Source organism: Ursus maritimus, unplaced genomic scaffold, assembly GCF_017311325.1.
Source record: "Ursus maritimus isolate PB19 unplaced genomic scaffold, ASM1731132v1 scaffold_2, whole genome shotgun sequence".
NCBI classification, from domain to species: Eukaryota; Metazoa; Chordata; class Mammalia; order Carnivora; family Ursidae; genus Ursus; species Ursus maritimus.
The window spans coordinates 83,540,477-83,555,937 of NW_024424452.1; the positions used below are offsets into that span (position 1 = coordinate 83,540,477).

The following is a 15,461-nucleotide window of genomic DNA, read 5'->3' on the forward strand; positions in this document are numbered from 1 at the left end:
AACTGGGTTTAGTCTATTCAGGTTTATTTTATTATTATTTGATTTGTTACTATTATCTTACTAAATTTTGTTACTCCCCCACACCTAATTTCTTTCCTTTGGAGCTAAGTTATTGTCTTCCTGTTCCACTATTTTAAACTTCTTTTCTTTTGCAATGATTCATTCTCTATTATTTTAGCGGTATCTTAACCCACTTCCTGAATAATGAAAGCACCTAAGAACACTTTAATTCTAATCACCCTCCTCCCATCTTAAAAGCTATTATCCAGTTTTTCAATTATATCCTATTTTAGAAGTCCACATTCATGTTGCATAAAATGTTTATTTAGTTTTACAGTTGTTTACAATTTTACTTCTTATAAACATTTCTTAAATTATGACTGTTTTATATTAACAACACTTTCGATTTACATGTTTATCATTGTATTTGTTCACCAGTTCTTCAATTTCAGATCATCCTTGTGGAAACATTTTCCTTCTTGAAGATCTTCCTTTTGCAGGTTCTTTATTGAAGTTCCGTTGATGGTAAAAATCTGGTTTTCATCTGAACATTTCAGTTTTGCTTGGCACAAATTCTAAGCTGATAATTAGTTTTTTTCAGAATTTTGAAGGCATTATTCCACCATCTTTTGGATACATTGTTGCTATCGAGAAGCCTACGAAATATGTGACTGTCTTGCCTTCACTGATGATCTTTTTGTTCCTTTGAATGCTTTTAAAATCTTGTGTTTGGTATTTTGTAGTTATACTACTTTGGGTTTAGGCATGGATTTGATCCATGTATGCTTGGGATATACTGTGCTTACTGAAATTACGAATTCATGTTTTTCCAACAAATACAGAAAATAGTTATTTTCAAACATTGCACTCCTCCATCATCTCTATTCCTCCCTCCTAATACTTCCAGTCTTTGTAATTCTTCCCTTCATATTTCTAAACTTCTCTTTAATACTTGTATTTTCTAGCTCGTTTCTCCTTGCTGTGCACTGGGTAATTCCTTTAGATCTCACTTCCAGTTTATTTATTGTCTCTTCAGTTGAGTCTAATATGATATTCAACATGTCTGAGGACTTCTTTTTAAATTTCAAGTAACATATTTTTCATTTGTAGCATTCTTTGTTTTCTTTTTTAGATCTGCCTTTGGTTCCATCTTTCATAGATGTTAGTGATGAGACCTTGGAGAACTGAATCCAAAGTTTATTATTTCTATAGATTCTTTCTCATGCTAACTAGTTTAAATTTGCACCTGGTAATCTCCAGTCATATTTTTTAATCTTAATCTACAAAACTCTTGAGCCTATCTCTTGCTTCTGCCAGGAGTTACAGGATACTACAAACTAAGTAGCCATTTCAACTGTCCTGGCTAGGACAGTATCTCAGATTCAGATTCATCTCCTTGTTTCTAGTCCAAGGCAAATTGCATATGGCTGTGTTGCAATTGGTATTTGCCATATGAGCAACCAATGCCCACTTGCATGCTTAATACAGTATTCGCAATTCCCAACTCAAAATTTGTTCATCTGTGGGCAAGTAAAAATAGAGGTATGATTCTCAGAAACTTCCCCTACTTTCTTTGAGCCGATTAATGCATTCAAAAAGATTTTATTCAGGACTCGGTTGTTTTGCAGTACCTAGTCTAATGTAGTTTTAGAAGTAAAAGTCTGATTACTGAGAAAGCACATGATTTATGGCAATCCCTAATAATTCAAACCTTTCTGGAAAGGTTTCCTACCTCTTGACCAGACTTGATCAGTATTTTGGAACTGAGTACACATTAGAAAGGTCCTAGAGTACGAACTTACCCAATAGTTGTTGCCCCACTTTGTAGAAATTTCTCCAGTTATTTTATTACTAAGATATTCTGTCAACCCTATTTGAATTTTCAATATCTTGATCAATACGTGATCCAGATCAACAGGACTAAAATCTATGAAAATAAACCATCATTTGAACTTTTAAAAATAGATAATAAGGATTTGTTACATGCAACTTTCATCTATATGTACAACTTTATTTTTGGAAGCCTGAGCCATCTATAATATAAGCAGGGCTAAACAAGGCAGCTGGTGATTTCATTTTAGTCAGCAACCTAATAGGCATTATGGCAGCAGAGGTGGCTGCTCTGGTCTTAAATGCAGATGGACTGTTTGCATCTTTATTATTCATAATGGTTGCTCAGTGTTCTCTGGAAGATCAGGAAGCTGTGTCTCACCCTAATCACTGAAGTAATGAAAGGAGATACCCGCAGCAAGGACTGCAACCGCAACTGCTGCAATCACACCTACAAGTAAAACAAACACAAAACAAGTGGAAATGGGATGAGCAAAAGAAAGGCTTAACTGATCCTAGGCTCTGAAATGTAGGCAACCGATGGGCCTAAACAACAAGCCGCACCTGCACAAACACATATGCTTACACACACATACGTACATATTAAAAGCCAGCCAAGTCTTAGGAGGAAAACACAGCAATAAGTTGAATAGATGGCAAAGGCTGGACTGATAATCATGTACTTCATCACTTAGCAAAACCTTAAAAAAAAAATCTCTCTTACACATATGTGCACTCACACATATCTGAGAGAAGCACTCACATACATCTGAGAGAAATACACACACATACTTTAAAAGGTTTCTATAAATATGCACACTGACATTCCAGCCATCTTATGGTACCTAGCTTAAACCAAAAGACAGCTCCAATGGGCAGTGGGTCCCAAAGATGACAAGGCAAAGTCATTTGTGTAACTATTCAAACTAAAAAACTCACATTCCACTGTTAAATCTAAGAATTAGTAAGTTTGTGTTGGTAACTTTTAATTTTACTTATTTTTTCCTAATTGTAAGTTAACCAAAACCAAACCGGCCAGAGCAGTCCAGACACAGACACACACATACACACGCACTTCGGTACAAAGAATTTAGGTAATTATCTAAAGAGTAAGTACCAAGAACAGTCTGGCTTCTAATTCTCAGTGAAAAGTCTTAATGCTTATAAAGCATTTCTCAGATTGGCATTCCACTTAACAACAGTCTACATGTTCTTTAATCAATAAGTCTGAACAATATTAAAGATACTGCCACGCTTCTTGGAGCCTTTAAAATTCTAAAGTTCATTACAAGTTTCCAGACTTGAATTTTGACTTTTTTCATAGGACACATATCAAAATCTTCTACAATAGCAGTTTTTCAAAGAACACCAGTCTGGAAAGCATTGGCCCAATAACTGATTCCCGAAACTCAACAAGTTTTTCTTACAAAAACACAAAAAGTGGGATGCCTGGGTGGTTAAGTCATTAAGCATCCAACTCTTGATTTTGGCTGAGGTCATGATCTCAGGGTCATGAGATCGAGACCCATGTTGGGCTCTGCACCGGGTATGGAGCCTGCTTAAGATTCTCTCTCTCCCTCTGCTCCTCTCCCCCTCTCTAAAATCAAATAAACAAAGACCAAAAAAATAGAAAGTGTCGTGCTTGAGGGCAATTGTGATAATGCATTATTTATAAATCTTTCCATCTCTTCCATCTCCAGCGTCTAACACTTCCCATAATACTCAATAAATACAGGCTTAATGTAGCATGTCAAGAAAGCAAAATGTAATGGAAATAATTTTAAAATAATGAGAAAACTCAAATTCAAAATACCATCTTTTCAATTATAAAAGAAATTAAATACCTATGTTTTGCTGAATTTTCAATATCATTGTAGTTTTCATCGGTTGTTTTGGTTGCTCATCATCTGTGTTGTCCAATGAAGCTTCAGTATTCACAGAGTAACTCATACAAGCTGCAAGAGGATAACAATAATCAATGCTAAATAAAATGGGAGTAATTTCCATTTTAAAATGAGTTTTAAAGAAGAACATTATAAGGAACATATTCAATGAGCTACATTTTCCTTCAATTTCACTTTTTTACAACATAAGGAATTTGCTCATTATCAAACGTAGGTGAATTAAATTTCATGAAATATATGTAGGTGGATAATGAACATAGGTGAATTAAATTTCACAGAACAATTATTTAAATACTGTATATAGTTTTATAACTGACTGAAATCGAAGAGCCATAGAGCTAGTTCTGAATGACTCCCACAAATTATGGGAGATAGTAACAAATATAGTAAACAAATAGTAACAAATATAGTACATTGATAATTACAGATAATTATAGGTAATATAGATAATATAATTATAGACAATTATAGATAAAATAGTAAAAATAAACCAAAAATCAAAACAGATAGGAGCAAGGTAACCTTCACTCTTAATTGGGATTAATTTCTATCATTCCTATTAATGGATTGACAATTAATAATTTCAAATAATTAGATATTAATATTGAAAGTGGGGATTAGCAACTGCCCCATGGCCAGATCTTATGTATACCACAAAGCCTAAAATATTTACTATTTGGCCCTATACAGAAAAAAATTTGTTGACTGGATCTAACCTGAAATTTGAAATATAGTAGTCCCCCCTAATCTGCAGTTTCAGATACCTGCAGTCAACTGCAGTCCAGCAGCAGATGATCCTATTCTGACAGAGTCAGAAGGTCAACAGTGGCCTAATGCTACGTCACAATGCCTGTATCATTCACCTCACTTCATCTTATTATGAGAAATTTTATCGTCTCACATCATCACAAGAGGGGTGTGTATAAATACAATAGGATATTTTGAGAGAGAAAGAGCACATTCACTAACTTCTTTTATAGTATATTGTTATAACTTCTATTTTATTATTATTATTTTTAATCTCTTACCATGCCTAATTTAAAAATCACAGGTTCATATATCTAGGAAAAAGCATGGTATATAGAGTTCACAGTATATAGAGAGGTACTATCTGCAGTTTCAGGCATCCATTGGGATTCTTAGAACTTAACATCTGAAAATAAGGGGTCTACTGTATACAGGCAAAATATAATCATAAATTTGACCTTAAAAGAACTCAGTGTTAAACAAGGCAACCACCTTTTCTCATTTTACAGATGGAAAATAAAACCTGGAAAGTTAAGTGCATATTTGAGAATCATGGGGGGCAGACTGAGGATTCAAATACAAGTTCTCTTTCTATTTCATTATGCTGGCAATAATTTATGTAGATTAGCTTAGCTGAATTTATTTAACATGGATTAAAAGTGTTTGAACTAAAAACATCCTTAGAGATCACATAGACCAGTGGTTTTCTTTTTTTTTTCTTTTTTTTCCCCTAGTGCTAAAGAATCTGACAGAAAATCCCAGCATGTAAAATAGATGAAAATAGAATTATGCTGGCTAAAGCAAGAATGGAGGGCTCCTGGAGCCAGACTCCCTTCTTTCCTTCAGAGGTGGTAATCAAATGCTGTTCTATAGAACTCTGAAAGCATCTACTCCATGTTGATCCCTTTATTTACAAAAAAGAAGAGAACCACAGAGTGAGAGATGGTAAATGCTACCATTTAAATTCAAAGTAAAAGAGGTTATTGCTTGGATTAAAAATGTTCTTATAGACATCTTTATATTTCAGTATAACTTGCAAGTTAGATACATAAACTTATTGAAATAGATATCTGTGGTACCAAAATGGATGAAAGAAAAAAAAATGCCTAATTTTCATCAATTTCCCATGAAGAAAAGTTTACTGTCATTTTCATAAATCCTCTTTAGTAACTACCTCATTAGAATAAAGGGTATGACCATTCCTTTTTTCCCTCTTCAAGCATATGATGAAAGTACTTTAAAAACAAACAAAACCCTCTTCTCTTTTTTTTCCCTCCTATATCATATTGGTTACAAAGCCCAAAAATTCTTATATGAACTGTCTCTAGAACCATTCAGTCGTCTGTATTTCCACAGTTTCTGGTTTTCTCAAGAACTATAACACCTTACCAGCTTAATTTTCCCCCTAACTTCATCTATAGATCAAAAAGTTGAGTGAATAGTACAGTTTTATTCATGTTAACGCACATACAATTTTGGTTTTTCTTAGTAAATATCAGTACCAAAAAACTTTTTTGGGGGGGCCACTAAAATCCTTATATCAGATAACAAATACAAATAAAAATAATGGATGAAGCATGAATTACACTTATTTGCTACAGGATTTTTTTTTTTAACTTGAGTACTTGTATTTAAAGAGCACAAAAAATGGCTTTGTCACGATATATTACTTATACATTTAATATTGAATTATTATATGCCAAACTCATGCTCTAGTATGTCAAATCTTCTGCACAAGCAATTTATTTCTATAAAAAAGTACATTTCATTGCTCTATTTTCATCAGTCATACAAAATCATATTGATTTGATACAAATCTGAGATAATTTTACTGAAGCAGAGCATTTTTCAAGGATGAATAAGACGTCATAACTGGTTGTTTGCTTTTGGTGGGAGCTTCTGGGATTTTAATTCAAATCTCAGACACTATGTCATTTTACTCGTATCTGAAATTTAAATGCAAATAACATATAATTCGATAGGAAATTAGATCTTAAGCATTCCTTAAAACCAGGTAATTTTAACTTCAGACAAGCCCCAAATTAATCATGTAAGAAAGTGACTTTTCTGAACAACTGTCAACAAAAGAGAAAACAAGGACAATAATGAATGTATGCTAAGTTGTAAATGTGTTCAATTTCATTCCAAGCTGCTGATAGTTAGGCAGGACTATTTAGAACCTTAAAATAAAATGTTACGACTTGAACTTCCTAGTTGTCTTCTTCCCCCTCTGTGAATACTGAAGTAATGAGGTTTCACTATACTCAGGGATTTAGTTATAAAAATACATGTTCATTATTACTTCTTTTTCCTTTATAATTAAATTATCAATGTTTAACCAAACAAAAAATTAATTAGTTCTGATATCAAGACAGAATTGGCAAAGATGAGTTTCACCAGATTTTAAAGGTGTGTCTTCAAATTTTTAGCTGATACTGTAGATAAAGTGCATCTGAATTATTAACTTAATATCTAGCAGATGACTAATGCATCTAAGAAATCTTAAAGCCACAGTTATCCCTCACCTTAAGTGAGTCATTGTGACAAACAAATTGTTCTTCATCCCTTAAGTCATTTAAAAGTATGTTATTTTAAGGTACTTACCTGGCAAAATATGTATTTCAAACATAGCAACTACTTGGCAAGTATCTTATAGAATAGAAATAATTAAATAATAACATCAAATACTTAGAAAATAAAGCCAGATTCTTGTAACAAGTTTAACATCCCTAAATGTACAGCAATTGATTTCAATTTTTGAACTTGAACATTTGAACTCCATGAACTTTTATGGCTTATTATATATGAAAACTCCAATTTCAAATATACAGGAAAATTTATACATACTATAAAATATTACTTCTATACTTTAATGTTAATATTTTTTAGCATAATTCAGAAAGTTCATTATTTAAAATTCTTATAATAATACTAGTTAATATCACCTCACAGTTATGTATATCTTGTTTAGAAAGTATTTTCCCTAATGTTTGTACTAAATTCTCTTAACCCCAAGAGCATGTGGGGTTCAGAGGGGACTTAAAGTCACACAGATGTAAGTGGCATACCTGGATTCAGTTAAAATACTATCTTCACAAAATTATGCATCTAATATTTTTGAATACATCAATGAATAAATTAATATTTATTAATAATCCATTATTTTATTATTAGTAAAATGGTATTTTTAAATAATGAATGAGTAAAGGAGTGAATGAGTAAGTGAATATAATTCTAAATGAATAGGATGTTATGAAAAATCACTTAATTTTTCTATTAAAATGTTTGTTTTTACCCTATCCCATAATTTGGGAATATATTATTTTGCTATTAAAATATGTTAACTACCAAATCATTCCTTCTAATTCAACAAATACTTGGAAAAGCAAAACTAACATAATTCTAGACAAGTCATATTCTTGGTCAAAATACATCTGATGCCAGTGTTCAATTCCTGAAAAGCCTAGAGTTACTTTTACTGCATTCATCCTTCAAAATGAACTCAAATGTCACTTGCTTTCAGAAGCTTTCTCTAATCCCATATAAAGATAATCCCTGTGCTAAATGTTCTGATAATTCTGTTCATCCCTCTATTATAGAACTAATCACCTTATTTAGAGTAACCCATTTCTCTGTATTTCCTTCTATACTGTGAACTTCTTGAAAGTCAGGACTGTATATTTGATCTCTAGAACCCTAATGCTTAATACCTAATGGGCAATCAAAAATAGTAATTAATCACTCAGTTGGGATTTATGTAAGTTTCAAAAACAGGGAAGAGTCCTTAAAGAAGCACACATTATATAATATTAGAAAAACATGTAATCTAGAGATCATGAGTTTGATACAGCATACATCCAAGTATATACACCTAAACTTTCCACAAATTGCTGTTTTGTTTCCTTTGTGTTTGTAATATTAAACTCTTCCTACTCAGTTTATGTATCTCTATACTAGATTACCAGCATAAAAAAACAGACAGAAAGTAATTTTTAAATACAGTATGAAATATACAATGAAGTTCCAATATTAAAAGCTTATAAAAATAAAAATCCACAAAAAAGACTAATGAACATTTATATATCATCTAAGATTAAAAAGTGGATTTTTAAATACTTCAGTTACTAGCTCATACTAATATTTAACATGGTACAGTGTTAAAGCTTACTGAAGGAAAGTTGAGAAACGATTAAAATATATTTAGTATACATATAAATGATAAAAACAATTCATTAGAGAATAGCATTTAAATTTGATAATAATAGCTAAGAAGTTTATTATCTTGAGGCCATACGTCTTTTAATTATCTGCAAGGATATTTCAAATTCTAAGAACCATTCAAAACTATGGAACTTCTAATATATTTGGGATTATCCACTGAAGACTACAGAGCATCAATTTATGCAACAGATGTGTGGTTTCAATTAAAGTGAAACATACAGCAATAATAATAAACAATGGAAAAATGGAAACAGTTTACTAAAATCAAAAATACTAATGTCAAAACTTGGTTACTGTAGATTGTTATCTCTAACCTACAGTCAAAATATTTTCTTCTCATTGAATAATTAACAAAATCACTGCAAATTCTAAAATTTTAATCATTAGTGTTAAGTTCTTATGTTTATGACCTTACTATACTCTGATAATTAACAATGCATACATATTATATCTTCCAAATCAGATTATAGACTTTTTAAGGAAAAGTATCTGGTCTGATTTTTATCTATCCCATTGCCTTGAGCAGAGTAATGCCTAATAAATATCTGATAGACATACTAAATGCTGTAAACTAGAATTAATACGTCTAGTGTTGCATACTGTCATATGTTTTAAATGTTTAAAAAGTTCTGAATTACATCACCACAGAGCTATGACTATCATACCCTTTCTAAATGTTCATGTTCAGTTGTAGTGCCTTACACAAACCTTGTATCTGGCTAGATGTAAACTTTACAATTTTTCAAGCATAAAATAAGTGAAAAAAGATGTGTTATAATTTCCAAAAAAATGACCTATTTAGTATATATTGGTTACTTATTAACAAATATTTAAGAATACCGATCATGTTTGAGGCAGGAAGCTTAGATAAAGAGATAAACATTCTAGGTACTTACTCTCAAAAATCTGACAGTCAGGGGCACCTGGGTGGCTCAGGCAGTTAAGCATCTGCCTTCCGTTCAGGTCATGGTCACAGGGTCCTGAGATGGGGCTCCCTGCTCAGTGAGGAGCCTCCTTCTCCTCCTCTCTCTTGCTATCTCTGTCACTATCTCTGTCTCTCTCTCTCTCAAATAAATAAAATTTTTAAAAGAAATAAAATAAAAAATCTAAATGAAATCTCTCTCTCCCTACACTTTTATATCTGATTTTTAAAGTTGTAAAAATAGTCAAAAAATTTTAAAAACTAAAGTAAGTTGTGAATGGGTCAAGTTTTGCATACAGTGCTACCCTTTAATCTTTCATGAATATAATACACACTAAAAGTATGACGAGTAATTCAAAAAGAATATGAAAACCATCTACTATGATAACAGATCCTAGGTTCTAACCAACAAGTGATAAATTATACTGACAGAAGCAAAATGCAATTAGCTGAGAATAATGTAACATCATCATTCATTTAAGTCAAAAAAATTTTTGAATGATGCAATGAAGATGGCCATGCTAAAATAAATATCTAGACCATGGAAAATAGTAGTTCTATAGTCTGTGTTGGTTAGGTCCCATGGAAAGGAATTGTTAGAAAAAAGCACAGCCTCTAGAACCAAATTGCTTAAGTTTAAATTCTAGCTCTACCATTTACTAGCTGTGTAACCCTGGAAAAATTACTTGACCTTTCTGTGCCTCAATTCTCTCATCTGGAAAATGGGACTAAGAATAGTATCTATATCATAGGACTATTATAAGAATTAAATGATTTAGTATTTGTAAGGCTCTTAAAACAGTGCCTATACACGGTAGGTTCTATATAAACAATAACTAATAATATTATTAGAATATCAGGTTGAATTCAGGGTAATGCCTTTCAAGAAAGACAAACCAAAGTATATTTAAAGAAGTAGTTTTTAATCTTTCTTAGGTCACCAACTCTTTAATAGCTATAGATCTTTTTCCAGAAAAAAATCCTACAATTACTTTTAAGTGGTTTGTGGACCTCCTGAAAGCCAGCTATGACCCCAAAGGTTATGGGTACCACAGGTTAAAAATTGCTAATCTATAAGAAGACAAACAAGGTGGTAAGAAAAAATGAGGTCTGAGGGGAGGGAGGTGGGGGAATGGGATAGACCGGTGATGGGTAGTAAGGAGGGCACATATTGCATGGTGCACTGGGTGTTATACACAACTAATGAATCATCGAGCCTTACATCGAAAACCGGGGATGTACTGTATGGTGACTAACATAATATAATAAAAAACCATTATAAAAAAAATAATAATAATAAAAAAAAAAAAAAAAGAAAAAATGAGGTCTGAAACCATAATAAAGAGACCAGTTAAAGGACTGTGCAAATATTTGGCTTCAACATACTGAGAGCATGAGAGTTGCCCTCAAATTTAAAGCATGGCCTCAACAAAGAAGTATTCATGTTTTACTGTTCCAGATTACTGAATAAGGTGTTAGTTATAGGAAGGCAGACTGGTATTCGGAATAAGGAAGAATACAGTATAAAAACCCCATCTCCTAGGAATATAGATTTCAATGTTAAAAGAAAGAGGATGAACTAGGTCAACTCTAATGATCCCATTAAAATTCATTCAGATTATCAACAACAGAATGGGTCAAGAACTACTGTTAGGCACTAGAGACAAAAGTGAACATAACAATCAAAATCCCCACCCTGATGACTCTAAGTCTGGTTGGCAGAGATAGTGTAGCCACTAATCTGGGAAAACATATTTCAGAAAGCAGCAAACATGTTTACCAGTTTACTTCAAAGTATCTATCAATTAGGGAATATACTATAGCTATCCCTTAAAAAATAATAGTTTCCAAAGGATTAAAACACTGCTGCTGCTTTAACATCAGATACTGAGCAATTTAAAGTATTTTCTTCTTTAAAACAAGCTTACTGTTCCACATCGTAATTAATACTAATCTGGAGTTGTTGGGGAAAAAAAAACACAACAAACTCACTGGTCTCCAACTAATCTAAGACTTTACTGACAGATTTGATATTCACCAACGAAATACTTACTTGACTCATCATTGTAGCAAGAGTACTCTGAATCAAATACTCTTATGGTGGGGAGCAGGAATTAGTTAAGTCACAGAAGAATAATTAAGAAACTAGAATTAGAAAAAATACTTAAAATTGCTATATTCAAATTTCATAAACATCCATATTCAAAAGTAACCTAAAGACTTTCTACTATGATATCAGAAATTTGAAGTCTGACAGCTACATACTCAATATTTATTGATATTTGCAAATAATTACTTATATCACATATTTCTAAATGTTTCAGGAAGCCTGTCATAAACTTATACACTTATTTATAGATATGTTTTCATATCCTGCTCTCACTAGATACAAAAGCAAAGCAAAGCAAAACAAAAAACAAAAACAGCCTGCTAAACAGAATGTAAGGTCAAATATGAAAGTCACAATTAGGAGGAGAAACTGTTACATTATTGATAGTATGCTAAATCTATGCTCTATGAAAATAATCTTGATCTAATGTTTGGAACTGCCCATTTCAGCTTAGTATCCCAATTATATGAAAAGGTAAGAAAATAAAGCCCACTAGTATCGAAAAGATGTTTAATAAACTGTTTAAAAATGCTTAACCAAATAATTAACTAAGATAGTGAATTTTAAGAAAACTTTTCTTATAATAAAAGAAACACCTAAAAGCTATGTATTTCCACCTATTGAAAGCTGAACTTGTTTTATAAAGATTTACTTGCTAGGCTTAGAAAAACCTTAAGTAACTTAAATTTTGGTAGAATTTTCCAGGAAAACACTGACTGCTGTTTCTGAGAACTTAAAATTGATATATTTTTAAATGCCTCAAAAATATCAAACAGAACTAGTATTAAAGAAATCTAAAGACATATTTAAACTAGATGCCTTATAGGTCATCTTAGCAAAAGTCTAATCAGGTTCTTAAGTAACATCATATAATTACCTGTGTTTATTTCCTCTGCAGTTTCCAAATCTTCTATTTGAATCATATGATCTAACATCTCTATAAAATGGTCTCTCATTTCTTCAGCTGACTCATCGCCAAATTTATAATCACATAACATTACACTGGATCCCGGAATGGGGACGAAAACTCGGTGAGGGAGGATATGAAACTCTTTTTCAGAATCTAAAAGGAAGGGACATTATCAATATTTAGATAAGTCTGTGACTAGCATCAGTGATATATTTGTATATGAAATATACACTAATAATAAAACCTAAGAGGCTTTTTCATGTCTTAATTGATCAGACACAGAATTGCTTTTACTGAACTCTGCTTTACCTCAATATCCCTGGCCTCTGCAAGGGACTAAATGATACTCCTATGAAATATAAACGTAACCAGTGCCTTCAATGTGACAGTATTGTTAGTTATACATTCTTTCTTTTTTTTAAGTTATATATTCTTGTATTATCCACTGTCCTATGAAGGAATACCCAGGAGAATTTTGTCCCTGGTCTCAGAAATTGTTGTTTTTCTTGTTTAACCATACAGGCACTGCATTTTATAAATATTTCTCTTCTTCAGGCAAGTTTGGAGCAAATTAGTGGCCCACCTACATCAAATGTATAGGACAATTTAATAGCATACATTTTGCACTAATCTTACTGCTGACTTCATCTTATCATATCCAGCCCCTGTATCAAGCACGTGTAGGACGTCAACATACATGTTTCGTATACTAATCTTACTACCAACTCCATCCTGCTTTTTCATTTTCCCCTTGCCTCGTTCTTATTGCTATTATTTTTTTCTATCTTGTTAAATTGTAATACCTTTTTGTAAACAGCCTTAAATTATCTTTAGAAAAAAAATCTGGATCTAAATAAACAATAAATATGTTTCATTCTTTGAATACTCACAAAGTAAAATATATTTCCCCAAATTTCTAACATTGTCACTGCTCTACATAAACACACAATTACTGTTCAACACCATCATTCTGTTGAACTACTAACAAAGATAGAGATTTTGTGTAAAGAATCACCACTTTCAGCAATGATTAGGCTGACAACGTACAGATCAAGTAGAAAACTAGGGCTCACTTTAAAAGCGATCTACATTTCCTTGTCAAGAAACTAGTAGTAGCTTTATACAATTACAAATAGAAGATGAAGAATGCCTTAAGTGTCACAGAAAATGCTATGACTTAAATTATGTGTTCCTGCCAGATTCTGCTTATCTTGGTGTCATAGGAGAACTGGAAGAAGAATTTTACTCTTTGACCAGACTGCCTCCTAGCTGTAAAATTATATTACTGCAATTTTTACTGTAGCCTGTATATTGACCACACACTGAAATTAGGAATGTATTATTTTATTTTGGGCCACAGTTTCTTAAAACAGGTTAAGTTCAAAACTTTCAAAGATGGCTACAATATGTATGTGTAATTGGCATGCAAAATTTTAAAACTATTTCAAATTGCATTAATTCTAGTTTTCCTGAAAAAGAAATAAATATGCTTGCTATAAAATCAAATGTTAAAGCAGTAGTTGCAATGATTTTAAATTACTCATTTAAAGAAAGAACTTATAATTTTCAAATTAAAAAGTTAAATTATCCATTTAATATCTAAATAAAATCAAGTTTTCTGGTTGGTCTGAGGTTAAAAATGGGGGGATATTTTTAAAAAACACATCTCACAAAGTATTCTAAGAATCCTTTAGGAAATTTCCCACAGCAGAGTATCTAGTTAACCATTATTTGAGTAAGTTCAAAACAGAGAAAAAAATTCAAGGCAATGTAAGAATTGTTTTTTACTGGTTAAGAACAGAATCCTAACTCACACTGGAGTATTATAAAAAATTGTGTAGAATAGTTAATATCTGAATTGATTCTTGAAGGATAGACATTTGTACGAAGCAAAGAGAAGTACCATCCAGAGAGCAAAACCATGACCAAAGGCAAAGAGGAATACAAATATGTTCTCAGAGGACAAGTGGTATGGATGGATATGAATATAGGAATGGAAGAAGATAAGAGTCCTCAATTTTCACAATGAGCAGGTCATCTCTTGAGAGTAAGTTGGGCAAGACTGAATGTAGGCTGAGAGAAATTCCGGAATACTTAAGGGAAATCTGAGAACTGGAAGACCATAATAAGTTAAAGGAATGATTGGACTTCTTACGTTTTTTATAGTCATTGAACTATTAAAAGTTCTTTCATCTGGATAGCCAGAATTCAGAGACTATGTTTATTTTAGATTAGGAATGAAAGTTAATATGCCCTTTGCAGACTTCCTTAGGCATGCAAAAATACTCTTGTTCAACATACACTCCATATTTTACCATATTACAAATGTATAAAATCTTACCAGTATAGAAGATAAGCTAAGTAAAATGAAGACTAAATCTAAAATCTAACAATTTGGTGTATATATGTTCAACTTCAAATTTAACGCTTGTATTATTACGCTTGCAATTTATTCTTTTATCTTTATATCTTCAGATCAACTAACATGTTGCTGAAATAATTCTGTTACTAAAGTTTATATATATATATATTTATTCTTGCTTTCTTTTTGAAATATAATGATACACTTCCCAAAAATTAAAGTTAGGAAATTTTAAAAACAACTATCAAGTAATTCTCTTTCTTTTACCACTTAACTGAACATATAGTTTACGAATTTGTATTAGGGGCTTTACAAACATCATCTTTTTTAATCTCACAACCTCAAAGAGTATCTACTGTAATCCCTGTTTTCTAGATAAGACAATGGATGTTTGGACAGACTAAATCATTAGTCCAAAGTAACTCGGCTGGTGGCAGAGTAGACACGGAACTCAA

At 31.9% G+C, this 15,461-nt stretch overlaps 1 protein-coding gene across 2 annotated transcripts in view; it reads right to left on the reverse strand.

Annotated features, from left to right (window-relative positions):
* Positions 1-306: 306 nt before the first annotated feature.
* ODR4 (odr-4 GPCR localization factor homolog) overlaps positions 307-15,461 on the reverse strand; it is a 36,526-nt gene continuing 21,371 nt past the window's right edge. For both annotated transcript variants that reach the window (XM_008696973.2, XM_008696977.2), the window contains 3 exons: positions 12,612-12,797; positions 3,675-3,785; positions 307-2,281 (listed from right to left, as the gene is read on the reverse strand). In XM_008696973.2, the coding sequence (XP_008695195.1) occupies positions 2,214-2,281; positions 3,675-3,785; positions 12,612-12,797 (365 nt within the window). In that variant the 3' untranslated portion in view covers positions 307-2,213. The remainder of the gene's footprint in view (positions 2,282-3,674; positions 3,786-12,611; positions 12,798-15,461) is intronic.